This window comes from Chrysochloris asiatica, unplaced genomic scaffold (genome assembly GCF_000296735.1).
Source record: "Chrysochloris asiatica unplaced genomic scaffold, ChrAsi1.0 scaffold00004, whole genome shotgun sequence".
Classification (NCBI taxonomy): Eukaryota; Metazoa; Chordata; class Mammalia; order Afrosoricida; family Chrysochloridae; genus Chrysochloris; species Chrysochloris asiatica.
This window is the reverse complement of record NW_006408522.1, coordinates 34,883,454-34,907,116: the sequence shown is the minus strand read 5'-3', so window position 1 is coordinate 34,907,116 and position 23,663 is coordinate 34,883,454. Positions and strand designations below refer to the sequence as shown.

Here is a 23,663-nt window from a genome sequence, read left to right as displayed (position 1 = left end):
ACGGAGGACTGCGAGTCCCTACACCCCTAACAATGAGAAAAAGAGTTCAGGAGTCTAAGATAAAACCATGAGCCAAAGACTAAATGTGGGCCACATCCTGAGCCTTCTCTAAGTGATCCAGGGGTGTGCCCAGTTGTTTTTCCCTCAGTTATTGCATATGAATTTTTTCTAAACCAAACTGGTAAATTTCTTCCTGTGATTTGCTTCATTTGTTCAGCGTAATGTTTTGAGATCTATCTTTGTTGCTAGATAAATTAGAATTCTTTTATTTTCACTCAGTTTTTCAATGGTATGAACATAGGTCACTTTATCCATTTTGCTGCTCATGGAAGTGTAGGTGGTTCCAACTTGTTATTATAAATAGTGCAGCTATGAAGATTCTTGAACATGTTCCCCATGTGTGTGTGATCCCCAGGAGAGCTGCTTTATCAAAGGATATGCATACATTTCACATGCTTCTACTAGCCCTATATGACACCCCTGTTCTTCTCCCTGATGACACTTGATACTGATACAGTGGGATAGCTTCAGTACAGAGCTTTGGTTTGGTTTTGCTTTATTTAATCAGGTATTCCTAGAGCCCGGTTGCCAAGCTGCTTCCTTCCCTATACTGCAGTTTGGTTTGGAATGTTGCATGGCATGTCTGCTTGCTGGTGTGGTGCTGCTGTGAGCTAATGCGCTGGACTGCCTGGTCGGTGGGGTTCAAGCTCACCAGTCGCTCCTCCACAAGTAGAGCTAAGTGGTAATATCAGCAGTCATCTTGGTGCAACTGAGTGGCTTTCCCATTGAAGGAAAAAGATTTGAAAATTTATCAGATGTTTAGTGCTAATTCTAGCAAAAATCTTAGTAGATTATACTATCCTGACATGTTTTTAATTTTCCAGTACAAAAATTGAGAAAAATAATCCAGAAAAATTATCCAATTATTTCTTTCCATGGGATTCTAAATTCCCAGTTGATCCTAGGAAATGGATAACATCCAAAATATTTGGGAAGCTTCTACCAATTTACACAGGGGTTCCATTTACTCACTTTTTGCTCTCTTTACTTTTCTTACACCTTTTTCACCCACATCTGTTTCAGACAGTTCATATAGACTTGAGAAGTGATACTTTGATAAGATCTGTAACTGGTCTTTTGTCCTAATGAAGCCCTTGGGGTTTGTTTTGTTTTTAAGTTATTACCCCCTTCAAACTGACTGCAGAGGCAGTGCAGACTCCTGTGTCCAGTAAGAAACCAGTGTTTGATCTCAAAGCAAGTTTGTCTCGTCCCCTCACCTATGAGCCACACAAAGGTACGCGGGGGTGTTCTGAGGTACACAGCATGCAAAAAAAGTGAAGATTTCACAATTCTGTACTTCAAGATGTGAAAAAATTCTAGCGGTTCAATTCAAGCCATTGGTGACCTAGAATTCCTGTCCCTGCTTCCACACAGACAGACTCCTGCTTGAAAAGTCTGGCTGTTAAGCAACCAAATATCAAGTAATAAATTCTCTTCCATTTTATTAATTAGACTTGATTTCTAATCAACATTACTACAAAAAAAATGAACCCCAGATCAAGAATTTTAAAGTTAGTCTATGCAACTTTTTTTCAGTAAATGAGTGCTTTCCAAGTTAGAAACCACCAGTGTGTCACCCTGGGACATTTATCAGTCAGCTGTCACTCTTGGACATATATGAAAGTAACATTATATCTATCTAAAATATCAGTACCCAATCTGTCTTTCAGTGTTTCTGGAATAACTTCAAAACAAAATTTCCTAAAAGAATCACAGTTAGGCAACAGTGTCTCTTCTTTCCATTTCTATTGTCAATAAAGCATAAATCTGAGTTATTTAGAGGTCTGCTAAACTATAGTTGAAAATGAACTCTCTACTTCCCACCCAGACCCACTAGGTCTTTCCCTTCTGTGACATCTACTTGGTCCAGACAGAAACCTAGGAGTCTTCCTTTCCTCCCCACATTCTCACTTTCTTTCCATCAGCTAAGTCCTCTTAACTCCATCTTGTCACCCTTCTACTGTAACCTTATTTGGTCCAGGTCACAATTCTCGCTTATTTCTAGACTAGCCTCTGTGTTACACTGTAACAATTGAAAACAAATCAGAGAGCCATCACTCCAAAGATTTTTCCACTTCTCTTCCCCAACCTCATTTCATTCATTGCCTTCCTTCTCTTGACTGTGTTCCACCCACAATGGTATTTCACCAAAAATACCCAGTTTATTTCCACCTCTGGGACTTTGAACTTCCTCTTTTACTCTACCTCGAATACTCTTTTTACAGACCTTTATTGAGCATTCACGTAACTCATCACTTCAGAAAGGCCGTCTTCTTCCAGCCTGCCACACTCGCTTTTTACCTCCTTATCAGGTTTTACATTTCTTCATCACACTTAGTACCATCTGACGATATGTTATTCTCTCTCCTGCTGGATATAAGCCCAGCAGGGCAGAGGTTTCTGTCTGCTTGTCTCCCTGCTGTGTCCCATGTTTGTGCTCATCATATTCAATGAATGGCTGTAACCGCCACTTATGTTTCTGCTCATGAGAAACCATCAGTGCTCCTTATTGTTTTCAAGTGCTGTATTTAGTTCTTTTTGTTTTATGGGAATGAAATAAGGAATACTAATTTTAGCGTTTACCTTTCAAATCTTAGGATAATAAAATGGGAAACATATATAAAAGAAATCATTGGTCCTTGGGAACATGTTATAGACTGTATACAAATATTTTTTAAACTTTTTTTTTTTTTAACTTGGAAATTTGGTCCCAGTTCTAAAACCAACAAAATATTACTATTCACTTCAAATACATTTCAGCAAGTTAACAGTAAAGATAAACTCTACCAATAAAATACTCCTTTAATATTAAAACATACTATTCTTTGTAATCTGCGGTTGTAATAACTTACTTTAATGTTCTGTGTAGATGGATGTTTTTGTGAATTTAAAAATTGAACACATGTTTTTGGGGAATCTGAAACTGAAATCAGTAACAGAATGTAGGTAGCAAGCAGGCAGCCACAGAAAGAAAATAAAGTTGGAGCATAAAGAGAAGAATCTTCTTAAATCGTTGTCTCTGTACTAAATTAGGGAAGCTGAAGCCATGGGGGCAATCTAAAGAAAATAATGCCATGAATGAACATGGAAGCAGAGTGAGCTTCTATAAGAAAACGTACAAACAACCTCATCTCCAGACAAGGTGAGTACATGACTGACTGTTTCTCTAATTCTTTTACTTTGGAAAGGCTGTATAAAGGGGCAAAAAAAGTTCATGGAAAATGGAATTTAAAAATAATGGAAAATTTCCATTAACTTTCTGAAGCCCCCTCCTATATAAAAGCAGACCCTCTGAGGGATAGTCTCAGTAATAGTGGTTCTTAACAAGAACTTAGAAATGGAATCACCTGTTGTTGTTGAGCACCATCCAGTCAGTTCTGACTCATACTGACCCTGTATAGGGTTTCTGAGGAGTGGCTGGTGGGTTCAAACTGACAACCTTGTGGTTAGCAGTCCAGTACTTATTCTACAGAGCCCCACATTAGGGCTCTGGAATCACTTATAGGAGTTTCTAAAATTATGAATACCTAAGCCCACTACAACAATGGTCTCTTGATTTAGTAGGTTTAGAGTGGGGTCCATCTCTGCAGAATAGAAAGAAAAAAAAAAGCACTTTAATTTCCTTCCAGAAACCAGTACTAAAGGTAGCATGATACCATCTCACTTCCTGCCCCCGCCCCCACCGGAAAAAAGAACGCAGTTGCCATTGATTCACTTCTGGCTCATGTGATCCCAGGTGTCAGAGTAGAGTTGTAACTCAAGGGTTTCCATCAGGTCTTCAGGCCTTTCTTCCAAAGCACCTCTGGGGAGACCTGAACAGCCAGTCTTTCCACCAGCAGGGACCCCTCCAGGTAGATGTAAATTCTTCATTGTCTGGGTTACCAGGCTGTAAGGCATCACGGTCTTGTTGATTGAGTCGGTTCCATCACACAGCACCCTTAGAGGGTTTCAGAGACTGTAAATCTCTGGGAGCAGAAAGCCTCCTCTTTCTCCCATGGAGTGGCTGATGGGCTAAAAGTGCCAACTTTGTGGCTCACAACCCAGTGCTTAATTCTGCAGAGCCACTGCACTCCCATCAAGGCCTCACATTAGTGCTATGAACTGCTTTGAGCCAGTTTAGTCATGACTGGTGAAAGAGAATCAGAACAGAGTCAATTTTTTAAAATCTGGGTAAAGCAGAACCATAGCTAGAACAAGGAAAATTATAGGTCCAAGCCCTGGGACAGGAGAATCAAAAGAGGCACAGTGAGCCTTTTAGTAAACTTTGTGGGAGGCTGCATTATTGCCAGGACTGTACAGAGTGGCACGTGAAGAGTGTGGCAGGTGGCTGGTATCTTTGAGTTAGGGCATCACCGTTTCCAACTCTTTTGTTCAAGAGGTTTGGGTGCTATGCAACATACGCAGCTGCTCTTCCTCAGAGAGAGATTAATTATGTTTCTAGGAAGGCACTAAACTATAATTTTTCTTATTCCAGTTCACCTATACTTTACAAATTGGGATCTGTTGTGATTAAAATAGTATTATCCTAGACTTTTTTTATTGCCTATACCCTTTTAGAAAACTGAAAAATAGTAGCTTGCCTCAGTAGATCTTGTTCTAGTTCCAAAACTTTCCCTATGATTTCTGAAATTGACCTTTGACTTCTAGTAGAAGAGATTTCTCATTTAAAACAAACAGAAAAATACAAGGGTTGGATTCAACTGCCAAGGTGCCTTTAGGTTACAGTACTGTGCTTCATTTTAAAACACTGAATATGCACAAAATACCAATTGCTAGCCCTTTAACACAACAATCACTGACAGGTGTGGACACCCCCACCCCACATCATCTTCCAGTTCTAGGACCAGTATGATAGAGCATGTTAATGCTCTCAATTTAGTTCAGACTCATAGGGACCCTGTATAGGGTTTACAAGGAGCAGTTGGTGAGCTTGAACCGATGACCTTGCAGTTCAAACGACTTTGCAGTCTGACGCATTAACCCACAGCGCCACACCAGGACTCATGATACAGCATGTTGTTGTTGTCAAGTGCTGTCGAGTCGATTCCAACCCATAGTGACCCTGTATAGGATTTCTAAGGAGCAGCTGATGAGCTTAAACCACCGACCTTGCAGTTCAACTTTGCAGTCTGATGCATTAGCCCACAGTGTCACACCAGGACTCCATGATAGAACATAGTACCCCATAAAGAGAGTTTTACAGGACAGGCTTGAACTGCTGACTTTGTGGTTCACAGTCCAGTGTTTATCCTGGCCAGAACTCCGAGGTTATGTGATGGGCCAGCGGTGCAGTCATCACTGTTCAGAACACACACAGTATCCTCAAACTCAGGCTGTACAGAACCCCTCACCTTTGAGAGGGCACCTCTGAGTTCCCACATCTGAGAAATCCCAGAGTTCAGCAAGAAGCCCTTTGTGAAATAGGTGGTCACCTGAAAGATAACTGAGATCTTGTACTCCCAAAGTTTCCTGGCCTCAGATTTCTCTTGTTTAGCAGCTGAGAATCTTTTCAGAATCCCTCACGTCACTAAACAGTTTACCACAGGTGACTATCAAACCAAACCATAGACTCTATGTAGGGTTTCTAACCTACATAAATCTTTATGGGCGTAGACAGTCTCATCTTTTCCTGTGGAGTGATTGGTGGGTTTGAACTACTGACGTTGCAATTAATTTAGCAACCTAATGCCTAACCCAAGGAGCTCTGGTAGCATAGTGATTACGAATTGGACTGCAAACAACAAGGTCAGCAGTTCAACCGTGTTGCAGTAGCTCAAAAGAGGGAACAAATCTTTACAGCGAGGATCATTCCCACCCTCTCCATACACAGAGTAGACAGGGATGGCCAACTTGGACATTGGCTACCCAAAATGGGGGTGGGGGGATACAAAGAAGTGACTGGCTTACAAGCTTTTTCAAGATGGAGCCTAGATCAAGAGGGTGCGAAGAAAAGTAGAATCTCCACTGAGCAGTATCCAGTCTGTCTGGGCGGGGCTGATGAAAGGAGATAGGGATGGGTCTCTTGTGATACAATAGTGAATAATTGTTATTAGGACTGATTGTGAGGGTTGGAAATGTCAAGGTAGATGTTTTGTAGCAAAAGGAAGGGCGTGATTGACTTTGCAGTCTAGGAGCCTAGGTCCCTCAACAATCAATCAAGGGAGAAGTGCGGAGTGCGGGACCCTACCCAGAGAAGCAGTGAGGCCAGAGGAGGCAGAGATGATGATGTGGCGAGATGGAGCAGCTGGTGACTCTAGACCCAGAGAGGGAGAGGGGCTGTGTGCTGATGACAGGGGGCAGGCTTGAAGGGTATACCCTTTGGTTGGGTGATGATGCATGGAGGGGACTGTAACCATGGCAATGAAATGATATACAAAAGATGAATGTAAAGCTAATGTTCTCCCACGTAAACTATCACATAATTCACAATAAAATATTAAAAAACAAAACAGTATAGTGCTTCCTCTAAAAAATTAGAAAGAGAAATGCCACATGATCCAATAATCCTACTCTTAACGTATATACCCTAGACAAATGGCACATGACAGGAGTGGTTATTTGCAAATCCATGTAAATTGTAAACCCAAGAAGGAAGAGGAGATTACAGTCAAGGTCATTATTAAAAGGTATATGAATTGTTGAATGAAAAGCCAATTTGCTCTATGAAATTTCACTTAGATCACAATAAATTAAAAAATACATATATTGATGCCAAAAAAGTGTACTGGACATCACTCCTAGCCTAACAATAGTTGCCTTAAAGTATATCTGTTCTGATGCTTCACCTGACTAACTTTGTGACCTGTCACTTTTAGGGAAGAGCAGCGGAAGAAACATGAGCAAGGACGAAAGGAGAAGAAAGCAAAGGTTTTGGGAGCCCGGAGAGGCCTCACTATAGCAACAGATTAATGTTTTCTTAATATTCTGTTATTCTAAACCATTTTGTCTTTGCTTCTGTAAATATTTTTATTCTGTCCTCACTTTCATCAAGCCCTCTTTCTTCTCCTGTGTTTATATGTAGTGTCTGTGGCCTCCACCTACTGTATCTCTTTAAAGATTCTGTCACTATAAAGCTGAAGATAACAAGTTAAACATAGGGACGCTTGGATGAAGAGGTGTCACATCTTCAGTGTCTAATATAGAGAATCCAGTAATGAAATGATGGGCCATATGGTTTAGTTATGACATCAATATTTTACCTGTGTGAAAAATGTTTTTGTCTAAGCTTATATAATTACCTTTGTCTAAACTCATATATAAAATCACTTCATGTAACTGCCATGTATCGCTCATTATATTCTTAAGACGCTACCTAATTGTAGTGCACTTATTTTAACAAAAAAGGTACAGGGCCATATGGAAATTTGAAAATGGCTACTTTAAGGATTACTATGTTCTGTAGAGCTAGCATCTTAATCAATTTATAGAAAGGAATAGAGTTGCTTAGCATTATATCCACTTTGTTGCACATTAAGTAGAGCTTTTTGTACTGCTTAAGATTTTCATAAATAAAATTTTTTCTCATTATGTTAGCTTCATTTTTTGTAAACAAGTTTTAGCTGACCAACTAAGATGAACAACAGTTTATATTTACCTTTCATGCCTCTTTTCTTGACCACCACTCCCAATGCAGAAAGAAGGTAAACATATATCCTTCCTTAGAGGGTATATTCCCACAGTACCTTTCAGATTGTATTATGTGTGTATTATGTGATTTGTACTCAGTGATAAATTTAGATTTCCCTATCAAAAGAGATACCATCAATCAAGAAACCGCTAAGTAACTGTCAAATACATTCTGATCAAAAACAGTTCTTGGCATCACCCCTCGACATTAAAATGTGCAATCTTTGAGCAAAGTCACAGGTCAAAGTCTGGTTTCATGCACTGTTTCCTTGATGTGGACCCTCTTAACAACCAGGTTTAATCTTGTCTTAGAGAATACATACCAGGCACTGGGTGGACGGTATTAAAGAATACTTTTTTTTCATCTGTCACTGTGGGTTCTACTATCCTTAGTTTATTAACACAAAACGGCCACATGATCATTATTTAAAAAGTCGTGGGTTAAGGTCTGGAGAATTTTCATATGCAAATTCTTCCTTGTGGGCTGGATCTGTAAAAACTCCAATAAAGTCTATTTCCAAGAAGAATGGGCCATCCACTTTATCAGCAAGAGTGAGTCCTATAGAAGAGATCTAAAGAAAGAATTCATTAAAAGAGAAAAATGTGAAACAAAATTTATAAAATTAAAATAAAAAGACCAGGCTAATTGGAAGAATCTCTTCAGGCCTGGAACTGAATTCACCCCATGGCTCAATTTTTCAGCCAAACAATAGACAAGTCTGTAAGGTGAACAATAACATTAGGGAAGTATGCAACCCTTACAATAATCAACCATGTAGTATCAAAAGGCTAGCACTATCATTTGCTAAAAGAGAAATTTATAAGGCAGGAAGGGTTAGGAAAGAAAAATGAATATAAACAGGAAACCACCAAAGTGATGAGTGATGAATGTTATATTGTGGGGATTACAATTAATAACAAAATAAAGTGTTCAACGGGAAACTCATTTACTCTGTAAACCTTCATCCAATTCACACACACACATACACATACAAAAATTTTACAATAACCCACAAATCATAAAAATACCTAGGATTTAGTGGTGGTGGTGGATATGTGCCGTGGCGTCACAGGTTTCCGAGGCTATAAATCTTTAAGGGAGCAGAAAGCCTCATCTTTCTCTCCTGCGGAACAGCTGGCAGTTTCGAACTGCTGACCTTAAGGTATGCAGCCCGATTGTAACCACTACGTTACCAGAGCTCCTTAGGATTTACAGTACTGTAGGGTAATACACTAGACTACAAGGTAGGCAGTTCCAAGTTCACCAGCCAATCAGGGTCATTATGAGTCAGAACCAAATTGATTGCACTTAACAGCTAAATAAAAAGTTCTGGTGATGCAGTGGTTCAGTGCTCAACTTTTAACACAAAACTGCTGGAAAAGATAAAGGAATCTACTTCCACAAAGACTGTAGCCCTGGAAACCCTACTTAAAACCATCTGTGTAAGACCAAACCATCAACAATTACTCAAAAGCAAAGATAGGGGGGTAGGAAAACTTCACAGAGGTCTGATATAGCAGATTTGCCTAGTGTAATACATCATTTGATTTCTTGATTGCTGCTTCCATGAGTGTTGATCTGAGCAAAATGAAATTTGTGACAACTTCAGTCTTTTAAGTCCTCTTCTCTTTCAGCAAGCAAGGTTATATCTGCATATCACAGGTTGTTAATGGAGTCTTCCTCCAATTCTGATGCCACATTTTTCTTAATATAATCCAGCTTCTTGGAATACTCATTCTCCATAATGTCCATAGCTTGTCATTACCCACACAATCGAAAGCCAATAAGGCACAGGTAAACATCTTTCTGGTATTCTCTGCTTTCAGCCAAGATCCATCTGGCATCAGCAATTATATCCCTTGTTCTGTCCTTTTCTGAATTCAGCTAGACTCTCTAGAAGCCCTCTGTCAATGTATGGTTGCAGCCATTTAAAAATGATTTTTAGCAAAATTTTACTTGCATGTGATATTAATGATATTGTCCAATGATTTCCACATTTTGTTAGGTCATCTCTCTTTGGAATGGGCACAAATAATTGATCTTTTACAATTGGTTGGCTAGGTAGTTATCTTCCAAATGTCTTCGCATCGAATACTGAGCAGCACCTTCAGTGCTGCATCAGTTTGTTGAAAGATTACAATTTATATTCTATCAATCCCATTTGTATACATATATGTTCTTGTTGTTAAGTGCCATTGAGTCAGTTCCACCTCACAGTGACCCTGTATAGATAGGGTTTCCAAGGCTGTAAATCATGATGGAACAGAAATCTTCATCTTTCTCCCATGAAGTAGCTGGTAGGCTCAAACTGCTGACCCTGTAGTTAGCAGGCCAGTACTTAGCCTACAGTGCCACACCAGAACTCAATGACTGCAATCCCCTCAATGTGTTTTTTTGTTTCCATTCCTCCTCTCCCAACCTTTCTGAACTTGGTCCTGGGTAAAAACTGCCCTTTTGATCTTGAATGATTGACCATTCTATGGTGTGCATACATCACTAGTGTTGTTGTTTCCTCTCCCTGCCTCGTACTTAGTATTTATTTCTTGGCTGAAAACTGTGCCCTGTGGCATTGTATGAGAAGCACTGGACTAACTGCAAGGTTGGCAGCTCAAACCCACCAGTGTCTCCATGAGAGTAAGGTAAGACTTTCTATTCTCATAAACACTTTATGGCCTCAGAAACCCCTATAAAGGGTCCCTTTGATTTGGGGTTAACTCGAGGGCAGTGGGTTTGGTTTTTGTTTACATACCTATGTATTGCTTGGCTGAACATTAAGCTATGGGATGAGTTCAGTTGCCAACCTGAAGGGTGGCCAAAAGTCATAGTATCAGGTTCCACCAGTCTGTAGCTGATCAGTAAGCCCAGTCTTTTTTAGGATTATGAGTTTTGTTCCACATATATTGTTGTTAGGTGCCATCCAGTTGGTACTGACTCATAGTGACCTTATGCACAGCAGAAGAAAACACTGCCCGATCCTGGGCCAACCTCTCTGTATTGTTGCCATGCTTGAACCCATTGATACTACTTGGCCAATCCATCTCGCTGGGAGTCTTCCTCTTTTTCCCAGACCTTCCACCTTACCAAACATGATACCCTTCTCCAGCAACTAGTCTCTCCTGACAATATATCCGAAGTATGAGTGACGAAGTTTGGCCATCTTGGCCTCCAAGGAGCACTCTGGCTGCACATCTTCCAAAACAAATCTATTGGTTCTTTTGGCAGCCCATGGCATTTTCAATATTCTCCTCCAACAGCATAACTCAAAGGCATCAATTCTTCCACGGTCTTCCTTATTCACTGTCCTGCTTTCATATGCATATGAGGTTATTGAAAATACCATGGCTTGGGTCAGGCACACCTTAGTCCTCATGCTCACATCTTTGCTCTTCAACACTTTCAAAAAGTCTTGTGCAGCAGATTTGCCTAAGGCAATACGTTGTTTGATTTCTTGACTGCTGCTTCCTTGAGTGTTGATAGTTGATCCAAGAAGAATGAAGTCCTTGACAACTTCAATCTTTTCTCTGTTGATAAGAATGTTGTTTCTTGGTCCAGTGGTGAGACTTTTTGGTTTCTTTACATTGAGATATAATCCATACCGAAGGCTGTGCTCTTTGATCTTCATCAGTAAATATTTTAAGTCCTCTTCACTTTCAGCAAGCAAGGTTGTATCATTTGCATATCGCAGGTTGTTAATGAGTCTTCCTCCAATCCTGATGCCATGTCTTTCTTCATATAACCCAGCTCCTCGAATTATTTGCTCAGCATACAGGTTGAATAAGTATGGTGAAAGAATACAATCTTGTAGCATACTTTTCTTAATTTTAAACTATTCAGTGTTCCCTTGTTCTGCTCAAACAACTGCCTCTTGGTCCATGTACAGAGTCCTCATGAGCACAATTAAATGTTTCAGAATACTCATAATTCACAATGTTGTCCATAGCTTGTCGTCATCCACACAATCGAAAGCTTCTGTGTAGTCAATAAAGCACAGGTAAACATCTTTCTGATATTCTCTGCTTTCAGCCAAGATCCCTTTGAGAGCGTAAAATTTAAGGACTTGACGAGGGACTAAGTCATTGGGCTTGAGGGCTTAGAACAATAGTCTTGGGGAACATCTAATTCACTTGGTGTTAACAACACTCACAAAGCCAATGTTCTACATCTTTGGTGAGGAATGCCTGAAGTCTTTAAAGATTGTGAGTAGCCATGTAGGATGCAACTGTTGGTCTCTCACTGTCCAGAGAAGGTTGGTGTGAAAAAAGTCAATGACTCAAGGAAACAATTAGTCCAAGGACCTAACACACCATGCAAACCACAGTTTCCACTAGCCTGAGAACCAGATGGTATCAGAGTACAAGGGCCTGGACAGACTGGTATTAAAATGTAGAGCAAGACTCCAAAAGACTTAGTGCTCAGATAGACAATAGTGGCACTCTCAAGACGATGGTCCTTACACATCCTTCAAAGCTGGCGCTAAACCCACCCAGGATCATCTTTCAGCTAAGCAACTATAGGGTCAACAATGACATCTGTGAGTGATGTGTTCCTCAGAACACTCAACTATGCAAGACCAGGAGGGCAGCATTTCCCAAGAGCAAAGTTCAGAGGGCAGGACAGGGAAACGGCACCCAGGGAGGAAGTGGGAAGAAGGCTGTTTCACTGGAGGAATTACAACTAATGTCACCAAACAAAATGTGTATAAATTGTTAAATGTGAAACTAAAGTGCTCTGTAACTTTAACCCAAATAAAAATTAAATGCTGGAAACAAACAAAAAACAATGGACAGAACTCATCCTCATAGGACTTTTGTTTCAGTAAAGATTGTAACATTAGTTCTGAGTGAGAAGTCCTGATGTGGCACTATGGGGTTAATGCGCTGAACTGCAAAGTTGGTTTGAACCACAAGGTCAGAGGTTCAAGCTCACCGGCTGCTACTCAGAAACCTTATACAGGGTTGCTATGAGTCAGAACCAACTGAATGATACTTAGTAACAGCAACAACAAAAGATCTTATCATTTAGTTCTGAATGAAAAGCACAAGAAAATGTTACCTTATCTAGCAGCAGCTGGAACTGGGCATCTCGGATTCTTCCTTGATTAGAGAAGAAAAACTTGGAAAAAGGAATCTGAAAAAAAAGAAACCATTTACTTCACAGCTGACATGAAACAACTAAAGCATTTGTATGGATATGGAATGATAAAAAGTAATTTAAATTTCAATCTTAAATCATTTAATAAATGCATATATAACAAGTGGCTAGAAATTTAAATCAAATACACAAAGGTATAAAAATAAGTGCTTGAAGAAAACATAGGAAAGCCTTTGTAGCCAAAAGGAAAAAAAATTATACTATAGTATATCTTTTACTATATACTATAATCCTTCCTATGGCAAAAGAAAAAGAATAAACAAGGGGAAAATATAACATTTTTGAACAAAATAAGTACAAAAAGATTAAACCACACAATAGGGCAAAGGACAGAAAAGGAACTGGAATAGATAATAAGCATTGAAAAATGCTCGTCATACATAATTAAGGAAAGGCCAATTAAAATCATGAAATACCATTTTTCACATAACATTTTTGCCTAATGCAGGTAAAATTAAGGTCCCAAACAAGCTGACCTTAACATTGAGAGAATGTCCTCTGCTGCATGAGCAAAATGGAGCCCTGTCCCCAGGTAAATGTTGATCTTTTAATCTTGAATGGTGAACATAACTCATTAGTGTTGTTGTCTACCCATCCACCAGTTGGTTGAAAATTATAGTACGAGGTAAGTTCCATTTCAGACCTAATGGGTGGCTGAGGGCCAGTCTTGGGTTCATGCAGTCAGTCTCTTTCTGGCCAGTAAACCCAACCTTTTTTTTATAATTCTGAGTTTTGTTCCACATTGTCTCCCACTCTATCTGAGGTCTTCAAATGTGATCCCTTTCAGAGCAGTTGGTAGTAGTCGCCAGGTAGCATCTAGTTCTTCTGATCTCAGAGTTACGAAGACTGATGTTCACATATTCCATCAGTCCACTGGACTAATTGATACCAAGCACCTTCAGTTTTCATCACTCTTCTTTCTTCTGCACAAGAAGAAACCAATAGTTGTATCTTAGATGGCCACTCATGAGCTTTTAAGATCCCAGTTGTTATTCATCAAAGTAGGACTTAGGACATTGTCTCTGTGGACTGTTATGCCAATTGACCCTGGTGTTCTCCAACACTATGGTCCTGAGACCCCAGGCCCAGCAACTCATTCCCTCAAGTTGTTTGGTAACATCCAAGAAGTTTTCATCATTTTGTGAGCTGCTATTACAGAAAGGAAATGTCATTTATAGGAATTTCTTCTCTAGGTCCTCTTCCTTTTATTCTACCAGCTTCCAAAAATTAATAAGAAAAAGAAAACTACAATGTTACCATGATCTCAAAAGACCTTGTTTTCATACACAATAAAGATGTCTGCTATTACCTTGACTTCCTGCCAATAGGGCCCTCCACGAGTGAACATGAAGTAGCTGTACATCTGATTCTTCTTCTGGATTATATCTGTGTCCTCCCGAATATTGACCATCCAAGGACGACCATCCCCACGGACACGAAGATACAAAGTGTTGAACTGCGACCAGTCGTAAGACTTCTTCCTCTCAAATGGGCCCTGTGGTATGGAAAGGAAAGTTAATTTGATGTTATTCTCCATTATTAGAAAAATGTGAGTATTAAGTAAGTCAACATTATCAAATGGATCCATTAACCATTTTTCTACTTTTTGAGGAGGCTTCCTACCACCATAAGAAGACAGATAATTCTGGGGGTTCTTATTGTAACACAAATTAATGACATAGTTGAACAAGAGGGCTTCAAAAAGTTCATGAAAAGATGGAATTGAAAGATAATGGAATTTTTCCAAGAATTTTTTTGAGCCCCTTCATTTCTAAGGTAATGTTACAGCTATGAATGACCTAGGACAGTGTTTACAAGGAACAGGCACCCACTTGAATTCACTAAAGAGAAATGTACTTTCCTCTGCTAGTCCTGTGAATGACTTCTGACTAGCCCATTTTATGACAACCTCCTCATAAGTCAGGAAACTATAAAAGAGCTCAAGCTTCAAAATTGGCATTTAATAACAATAGTTATCATTCATTGAATACTTACGTAGGCATTTTGCGAAATCTCATTTAATCCTCACAACAGCCCTATGAAATAACCCAAACCAAACCTATAGTCATCAAGTCGATTTTAACTCACAGTGACCCTACGGAGGGATTCTAAGAATGCAATCTTTACAGAAGCACACAGTCTCATCTTTCTCCTGAAGCCACTTTACAGATGAAGAACCAGCATTCAGCTTTTAAGTGGTAGATCCAGAGCTGTTTAACTCCAAAATCTGTGTTAATTATATTATCTCTCTTCAAAGGTGAGATTTAGTATTAATTTCTGAAGGAATTTATTTATAGTATTTTCAGAGGTAATCTGATTTCAAGAATATCAGTGCTCAAATGTGAATTAATGGCTCCATACAATGAACACTGGACTGCAAACCACAAGGTCCTTGGTTCAAACCCCCCAGCCGCGTCATAAGAGAAAGATGCTTTCTGCTCCCCTGAAGATTTATAGCCTTGGAAACCTTATACAGGGTTGCTATGAGTCAGAATTGACTCAATGGCACTTAACAACAATAACAACTTGGGATAAATTACTAATTCTCCCATAGGCTTAGTTTCATCATCTGCAAAACTACAAATATGGATCTCTTCCAGTCAGTTGGCCAGGTAGTTGTCCTGCAAAACTGGGTTATCATATCTCACAAGATTGTTGTGAGGAGAAAGCAGGGTAATGTATTTTGTAGCTAGTACAAGGATCAATGGAGTCCTGGTATGGTGTTGTGGGCTAATGTGTCAGACTGCAAAGTTGTTTGAACTGCAAGGTTGGTAGTTCAAGCTCACCAGCTGCTCCTTGGAAACCCTATACAGGGTCGCTATGGGTGGGAATTGACAGCACTTAACAACAACAACAAACAGGATTAATAGGAGTGGATTTAGTCAACATTATCTGATATTTTCATTATTACAAAGGGTTATCTACCATTCTGTAAATTTTCAGGGCCTGAATCATCTTGTATGAATTGTTTGCTGCCTCTGAAAGAGCACATATTTAGCTTTTTCATTATGTGGTGAGAGGGTACCTAATCTTACACTTGATTTGTCTTTCTCCTTAAACACAACATGCAAGCAAACATGCATGGGTTGTGGCCAGGACCAGACACAGGAGCTGATTTGAACCAGCCCTTAAACAATTGGTCAGAAAATTCTCAAATTTATAGACTGATTGGGGAAAAAGGCAACTGACCTAAGTAACTTTGGAAAATGTTGTTTTGACTAGAAACAGTAAGGCTAAAAACAAAAGAAACTATACATAAGCACTAAACTCTATTTTACAAAATTGTTTCTCTTAGCATTACAGTTTTAAAATGCTAAAACTGCTGTTGTTAGGTACCATTAAGTCAGTTGCAACTCTTAGCGACCCTTTATGTACAAAAGAGCAAAACACCGCCCAGTCCTGCACCAACCTCACAATCATTGCTATCTTTGAGCCCAATGCTGCTGCCACTGTGCTAATCCATCTCGTTGGCAGTCTTCCTCTTTTTCTCCAACCCTCCACTGCACCAAACATGATATTCTTTTTCAGGGAACGATACCTTCTAATAATAAGTACAAAGTATAAGCACCTAACAACAATAGAATGGAAGAAAATGTGGAACTAAGATGTTAACAATAAGGGGACACTGAATGAAGGGTACAGGGAAACTCTCAGTACTACATCTGCAACTTTTCTGTAAATGGAAACTATTTTAAAATAAAAACTTTACTTTGAAAAACAGCTGAAGTCTGACCTCTATCCACTCTAAGAAAACCCTGGCCGCTACAGGGGCTGTGGTCTATGCTTAAGGAGATGAAAATCTCCCCAGCTCATCTTTCACGTGTATAATTCTCAGTGGTCTTCAACCATGAAAATGTTCTGGCCTGGCCTGGCCTGGCCTGGCCCAAAGAGATGCCCAGAAACACATTACCCCTCTTGAGAAACCACTTCCCCCTTGTGATTTTACTCCCCCAATCTGCTTGTTCCCAAAGTTATCTATCCCAATACACAGTTGAGATACCCACATTTACAAGAATAAAAGTTGTTTGCGATAATTCACACTACAATGCAGTCTACCCAGTTCACTAGAAAAACGTGGCTGCTGGGTCTCACCTACCCTTGGAATCCTAGATATCATTGCACAGTATCCACTGTGGCCACTCTCCCCATCATGAGGGGCCTCCGAGCTCAGATTACCATACAGCAGTGCACTTTGGTTATTCTTGCCCATTTTCAGGAATACTTCACTCCTGCCTCCAATGGTCTTATCAGAAGTCACTATCCACTTATCCAAATCTTCTTTTCCACGAAACTGCCAGACAACCTTAGCTTGTTCCAGCAAGACTTCATGCAGAGGACGGCCTTCAGGTCCTATCCAACGATTCACAAATTCATCCTTCAAACGCAGAAAATGATCCTTTATTTCATTTCTAATTGCTTTATCAAAACTAACTTCAGGCTTATCTTCAGAAGTTATGTCCAAAGCGACTTCTGTCTGGTGATGTGCTTGTAAATCCCTTTTAGACTTCCCCTGAGGATAATCCACTTTGCCAGGAGCAGTCACAGGTTTCTGAAGACTACTGGAACAGTAGTCTGCAAAGTGAGGACCCAAAAATAGGCATGAGGCAGCACTTGGCATCGGGCATTTTCTGAGAATATAAATGCCATTTAGCAATTTGTGAACCAAAGCCATGATAAGAAAAAGTCAAAATATACAATTTTCCCTGGTCCCCAAGGGAAAGAGGTGTCAGCAGACAGCCCAATGCCACCTACAATAGAAGAGACATTGAAAGAGTTACCAGAGTAGGGATGACTGCATCACAAATTCAAGTTCAACCCAGGTAATATACTGTGAAATTCATGAATTTATTTCCCAAGTCTATAAATATTTACCCAGCACCTACTGTGAGGAGTCCTGGTGTGGCATTGCGGGATAAGCATTGGACTGCTAATCACAAAGTTGGCGGTTCAAATTCACACTCCTAGGAAACCCTATACAGGATCACTATGAGTCAGAACCAACTTGGCGGCACTTAACAACAACTATCACCACCTACTTCTTCTGATTAAATGGAATGATAACTAAAAGGAGTTCTCTTTTTCAACAGATCTGATAAGGGCCCCAAGATCCTGCATGTTGACAAACAGGGCCAACACTTGGAATAACAAGGTTTTGAGAATTAGTCACTATATGTGTTCTTCAAAGACAGACCCTAAACAATAGTAGTAATAACACCATGACCTCAAATTTAAATACCATTCTTAATATTTTCAAATCACCTGGCTATATCTTAAGGACCCACTAGTGGTATAGTAGGTTAAGCATTAGGCTGCTAACTACAAAGTGGGCCAGCTGCTCTGCAAGAGAAAGGTGAGGCTTTCTGCTCCTATAAAGATTTCTAATCTCAGAAACCCTATGAAGCAATTCTACTCTGTTCTACAGGGTTTGTATGAGTCCAAAGTAATTTAATGGCAGTGGGTTTTGACATGCATACTCTCACTTAATCCACATAAAACTCCTGAGACAAGTCTCTGCAAAACAGAAACTAAAAATAAATAACTTGCCTCGGGTCACAATGCAAATCAGTATCAAGGTTGGAATTAGAACCCTAACCTTAAATCCTTCCATTGGATGTTGCTGTCTCTCAATCTCTAAAACATTAGCAATGTAACTTCTATGTTGCTACGTGCCCTCAGTCATGGCAGTCCTATGCACAAAGGAAATCCTGTCTACCAGCACCATCCTCATGATCAGTTGCAGATCTGACCATTGTAATCCATAGTTTTCATTTGATTTTTCAGAAGTCTATCACCAGGCTTTTCTTCCTACTTTGCCTTAGACTGGAAGCACTACTAAAACTTACTCAGCATCATGGCAACACACTAGCCGCCACTGATGAATGGCTGTTGCTGTTAAGTGCCGCCAAGTCGGTTCCGACCCATAGCGACCCTGTATAGGGTTTTCAAGGAGTGACTGATGAGCTTGAACCACCAACCTTGCAGTTCAAATGGCTTTGCAGTCTGGTGCATTAACCCACATGCCACACTGACGGATCGTGGCTGTACATAAAGTAAGCTGACTGGGAACCTAATTTAGGGCTCCAGCATGGAAGATGAGAATTTCACCTCTCATCCACCAATGCCTCATAAAGTCTACATTGTCTACATTGTTGCTGTTGTTAAATGCCTCCAATCAGTTCCCAAGCAAAGAGATTCTGTAGAGGATTTCCAATGCTTTTTCAATCTTTGCAAGAGCAGAAAAGCCTCATCTTTCTCCCAAAGAGAAATTGGTGGGCTCTAACTTACAGTTATAATTCAATTATAGTGAACTATAGTCCAATCTTATAGTTCACAGTCCAATGTTTATCCTATGGAGCCACCACATTTCCCATAACTTCTATGTTGTTACTGTTGTTAAGTGCTGTCTAGTCGGTTCCAACTCATAGCAACCCCATATAGGGTTTCAGAGGAGTGTCTGGTAAGTTTGAACTGTCCACCTTGTAGTTCAAACTAACCTTACCATCCAGAGTTTTATCGCACAGCACCACATGAGGACTTTCATAGTTCTAATAAAATAATAAAACAATTTTGCCTCTAACAGAAACATTACAGTAAATACTGGTAGAAAGTGCTGCCCAAACCAAGAAGACTAAACAGTCCTCTCTCCAATCTTTTCCAGCTACTCCTAGAAGGAAATAAAATATGCAGTGCCAGTTTCTTTTTCTTTCTCTTGCCCTTTCAGCCCTAGGGACCAAGGTGGGGGCGGAGGGCATGAGGGGGAAGTCAGTGTAAACTTACCAATTAGAACATGGTGCTATAAATGAGATACTAAATGGATTACTAAAAACATTCAAAAAATAAAAGCCTCAAAATACCAATAAAGCAACAATCAAGCTCACTTGCCTTAGCTGCCTAAGTTATTGTTAATGTTATGTGCCGTTGAGTCAGTTCCAACTCACTGGGTTTCCAAGAAGTGGCTGGTAAGTTTGAACTGCCATCCTTGAGGTTAGCAATCCTAAGAGTCCACACCAAAATGGCTCCCAGATCACTTAACTGTAACACAGGTCTGGTCCTCTTTCTAAAATGCCCTTCTTCTCTCACTCCTAACATCAGGTAGACAACAACCCTCTCTCTCTTAGATCACTGCCCCAGGTGTGCAACTCCCACCCCATCCTATCCACCACTCAGGATCTGTTGTTTGTTCTTGGATGCAGTCAACTCATTTCTAACACAGATTCTGTTTGACAGTTTAGAACTGTCCCATGGAGTTTTCTAGGCTGTAATATTTATAGGAGCACATCACCTGAGTGGTTAGTGGATTTAAACCACAGACGTTTTGGTTACCAGCTGTGCAGTTAAACATGGTGACACAAAAAGAAAAGAGTCAAATCCATTGACTACCAGCCATTTCTATTCATAGTCATCCTATAGAATAGAAGAAAACTTCCCCATATAGTTTCCAAGGTTAAAACATTTCAGAAACAAGCTGCCACACCGTTCTTCCACAGAGCAGCTGGTGGACTTGAACCATCTTTTGGTTAACAGCAGAGCATTAACCAGGTAGGTCTCCTTTACTCTGCATCTAGAAAAACCTAAAACACAAGACTGATCATTTATCTTTTCTGATTAAAATTCTTCACTGGCTCCTCATGGTCTTTGAAATAAAACCCAAACTCCCACACAGGATCTACAAGGCTCCTTTAGAAATGAGTAATATTTAAATTTCTATTACAGATTGCGCTGAAAATATTTCTAACTCTACATCTATAGGAATTTTGGAAACAAGTGCTGTCTCCAATATGGAATATTGTATGAGGGGGCTTCAAAACTTCCTGGACAAATTCCATTATTTTTAATTCCATTTCTACAAACTTTTTGAATGCCCCTCATAATGACCACAAAAAAAGATTCATGTGAACCCTACACTTAGGCTACAATACTCAGTGGCAAAGTAGCAGGAATAATTCCATATACATTGACATGGGAGTAGGGTGCTTCTGTAGGATAAGTACTGGCTTGCAAACCACAAGGTAGGCAGTTCTGTTCTTGAAGGAAAATTAGACTTTCTGCTCCCAGCAAAGATATAGACTTGGAAGTACTATACAGAGTCCCTCTGAGTCTGGACTGACTTGATGGCACTTAACAACAATACAATGACATTACAAGCATAAAAATGCACAGATAAAGACTTGGGGTTGGGGAATGTAAGAAAGACTTAAAGTCCTATGCAAAATGATGGGATTATGAGCAATATTCCAACCAAAAAAATAAAACCCACTGTCTGATCCCTATGAGTAGAACTCCTCCTTAGGGTTCCTGAGACGGTAAATCTACATGGGAGCATACAGCCTCATCTTTCTCCCGCAGAACAGCTGGTAGGTTTGAATCGCCATGCTTGTGTTAGCAACGCAACACCTAACTCACAGCTCCACCAGGACTGCTTATGAATAATATTATTCGCCTTATTTTCCAAACCCTTAGTAATGGTAGTGGAGGTGGTGCGCTGTGGAGTCATTTCGAACTCATACCGACCCCGCATAGGGTTCCCGAGGCTGTAAATCTTTACGGATCAGAAAACCTCATTTTTCTCCGCAGAACAGCTAGTCGTTTCGCAGCGCTGGATGTGAGGTTAGTAGCCCGATTCGTACCTACTACCGTACCAGAGCTCCTTAAACCCTCAGTAATGTTAATGCTCTAAAAACATAACCTTAATTATAAAAGTTTATTTCATATTTTTATCAATAAACACAGTCATACCGACGACACTGGACCAAGGTTAACAGTGAGTTTTTCCGGCAACATAATCCACGCAGCTAGAAGTCAAGGGTATTAGAAAGATTCTATCTAGGGTTTATTCAAAATCTGTTCTAATTGTAGTTTCACTGACTCATCACGACAACTCTGAGAGCTATTATTATTAATCCGACTGTAAAGAAGAGGAAACGAAGGTTCCAAAATTAAATATCCCGAGGCCATATAGCTAATAAGTAGCAAAACTCTAAAGCCCCGGCGATTAGTTCCCAATGCTAGCTGCGGAAGAGGCCCAGAGTCCTCAGTCCGGCTTCCGGAGACTAAACGTTATTCGCGACGGGGTGGCCCCCTCAACCCTCACCTGCCAGGGTAGTGCCGTGGTCCCACGTCCCGAACGTACCAGCCAAAAGCAGGTGCTACTTCGCCTCCTAGGACAGCAGCTAAAAGGGTATTCCACCCGGGTCCCTCGCTTTACCGGATCAGGTTCTCCACATTTCCCGTCCGGGTCCATCTACTTTTAACGTCCGGCAACAACCCAGGAGAAAGGACACTATAGTTCCGGTCGCGTGCACAGATGCTGGCAGAGGAACACATGACCGGGAACCGCAAGTTGAGGCTTTTGACCCATCAGTTCTCCAAAACACCAGGCCTGGTACCACCCCTCCCTATCTTTACTGTCCCATGTGAGGAAGTGGGAGAGAAGGAGCTCTCGTATCACCTCTTCTTTCTGCATCCCGCTTTCTGGCAGTAACTCCATCCTTACACCATTCAAATCCCCTGAACTAAACCGATCGCTGTCAGGTAGTCGCCGATTTACAGAGTTGTTGTTAGGTGCCATCAAGTCGGTACCGACTCATAGCAACCCTATGTACAACACAACGAAACAGTGCCCGATCTCGGGCTAATCTCACAATTGTTGCAACGCTTGAGCCTATTGATGCTGCCACTGCCAATCCATCTCGCTGGGAGTCTTCCTCTTTTTCTCTGACCCTCCACCTTACCAAACATGATATTCTTCTCCAGCGACTGGTACCTCCTGACAATATGTCGGAAGTATAAAAGACGAAGTTTGGCTATCCTGGTCTCCAAGGAGCACTCTGGTTGCCCTGCTTCCAACACACATCTTTTGGTTCTTTTGGCAGCCCATGGCACTTTTCAATATTCTCCTCCAACATCATAACTCAAAAGCATCAATTATTCCATGGTCTTCCTTATTTACTGTCCAGCTTTCAGCTTTTTAGTTATTGTTGTTAAGTTGTTGTTAAATGCCGTCGAGTCGGTTCCGACCCATAGAGACTCTGAATAGGGTTTCCGAGGCTGTAAATCTTTACGGGAGCAGAAAGCCTTATCTTTCTCCCGCGGAATAGCTGGTAGTTTCGAACTGCTGACCTGAGGGTTCCCAGCCCGATTCGTAACCACTACGCTACCAGAGCTCCTTTTTACAGAGTTGATGTTGTTGTTGTTGTTATTGTTAAATGCTATCGAGTTGATTCCGACCCGTAGCAACGCTGTATAGGGTTTCCAAGGAGAAGCTGGTGAACCACCGACCTTGCAGTTCAAACGACTTTGCAATCTGATGCATTAGCCCACAGTGCCACACCAGGACTCCCAGTACTGCTTAATTAGGAGTCCTGGTGTGGCACTGCAGGTTCAAGCTCACCAGTTGCTCCTCGAAACCCTATATAGGGTGTACCCTATGCCCTATACAGGTAGCTTGGTGTTTATGAGTTGGGCTTCTAACCTCAAGGTCAGCAGTTCGAAACTACCAGCCATCCCATGGGAGAAAGATGAGGCTTTCTACTCCAGTAAAGATTTATAGCCTCAGAAACCCAATACAGGGTCTCTATGAGTCAGAACCAACTCCACAGCACAACACCACCACCGCCACATCCATAAGTATAGGTCAAGATCATCCAATTGTAGCAATTTACGCTTGCTTCCTTAATCAAATTGTGTTATCTTCCTCTAGTCGAGCTCTGGTCATCAGGCCACCGAAGCTAGGTCGAATAGGTACTATCAACAAGTTTGGGCATTCTTCTTTGTCTCCCCTCACTTCATATTAGCTGGATGCTTCACTCTCAGCTCTAGCCCTCTG

General features: G+C 40.6%; 2 protein-coding genes across 2 annotated transcripts in view; one reads left to right on the top strand and one right to left on the bottom strand.

Moving 5' to 3' along the window:
* Nucleotides 1–6,969, top strand: part of NUSAP1 (nucleolar and spindle associated protein 1) — a 49,664-nt gene extending 42,695 nt beyond the window's left edge. The window contains exons 9-11 of the mRNA XM_006831896.1: nt 1,178–1,294; nt 3,094–3,202; nt 6,876–6,969. Coding sequence (XP_006831959.1) covers nt 1,178–1,294; nt 3,094–3,202; nt 6,876–6,969 — 320 coding nt within the window. The remainder of the gene's footprint in view (nt 1–1,177; nt 1,295–3,093; nt 3,203–6,875) is intronic.
* Nucleotides 6,970–8,108: 1,139 nt separating this feature from the next.
* Nucleotides 8,109–17,510, bottom strand: NDUFAF1 (NADH dehydrogenase (ubiquinone) complex I, assembly factor 1). Its single transcript, XM_006831753.1, has 4 exons — nt 16,935–17,510; nt 14,148–14,333; nt 12,740–12,814; nt 8,109–8,258 (listed from the first exon to the last, which is right to left on the bottom strand). Exons 1-4 carry the CDS (start codon nt 17,508–17,510, stop codon nt 8,109–8,111), a joined length of 987 nt encoding a protein of 328 aa, XP_006831816.1.
* Between the last annotated feature and the right edge of the window lie 6,153 nt (nt 17,511–23,663).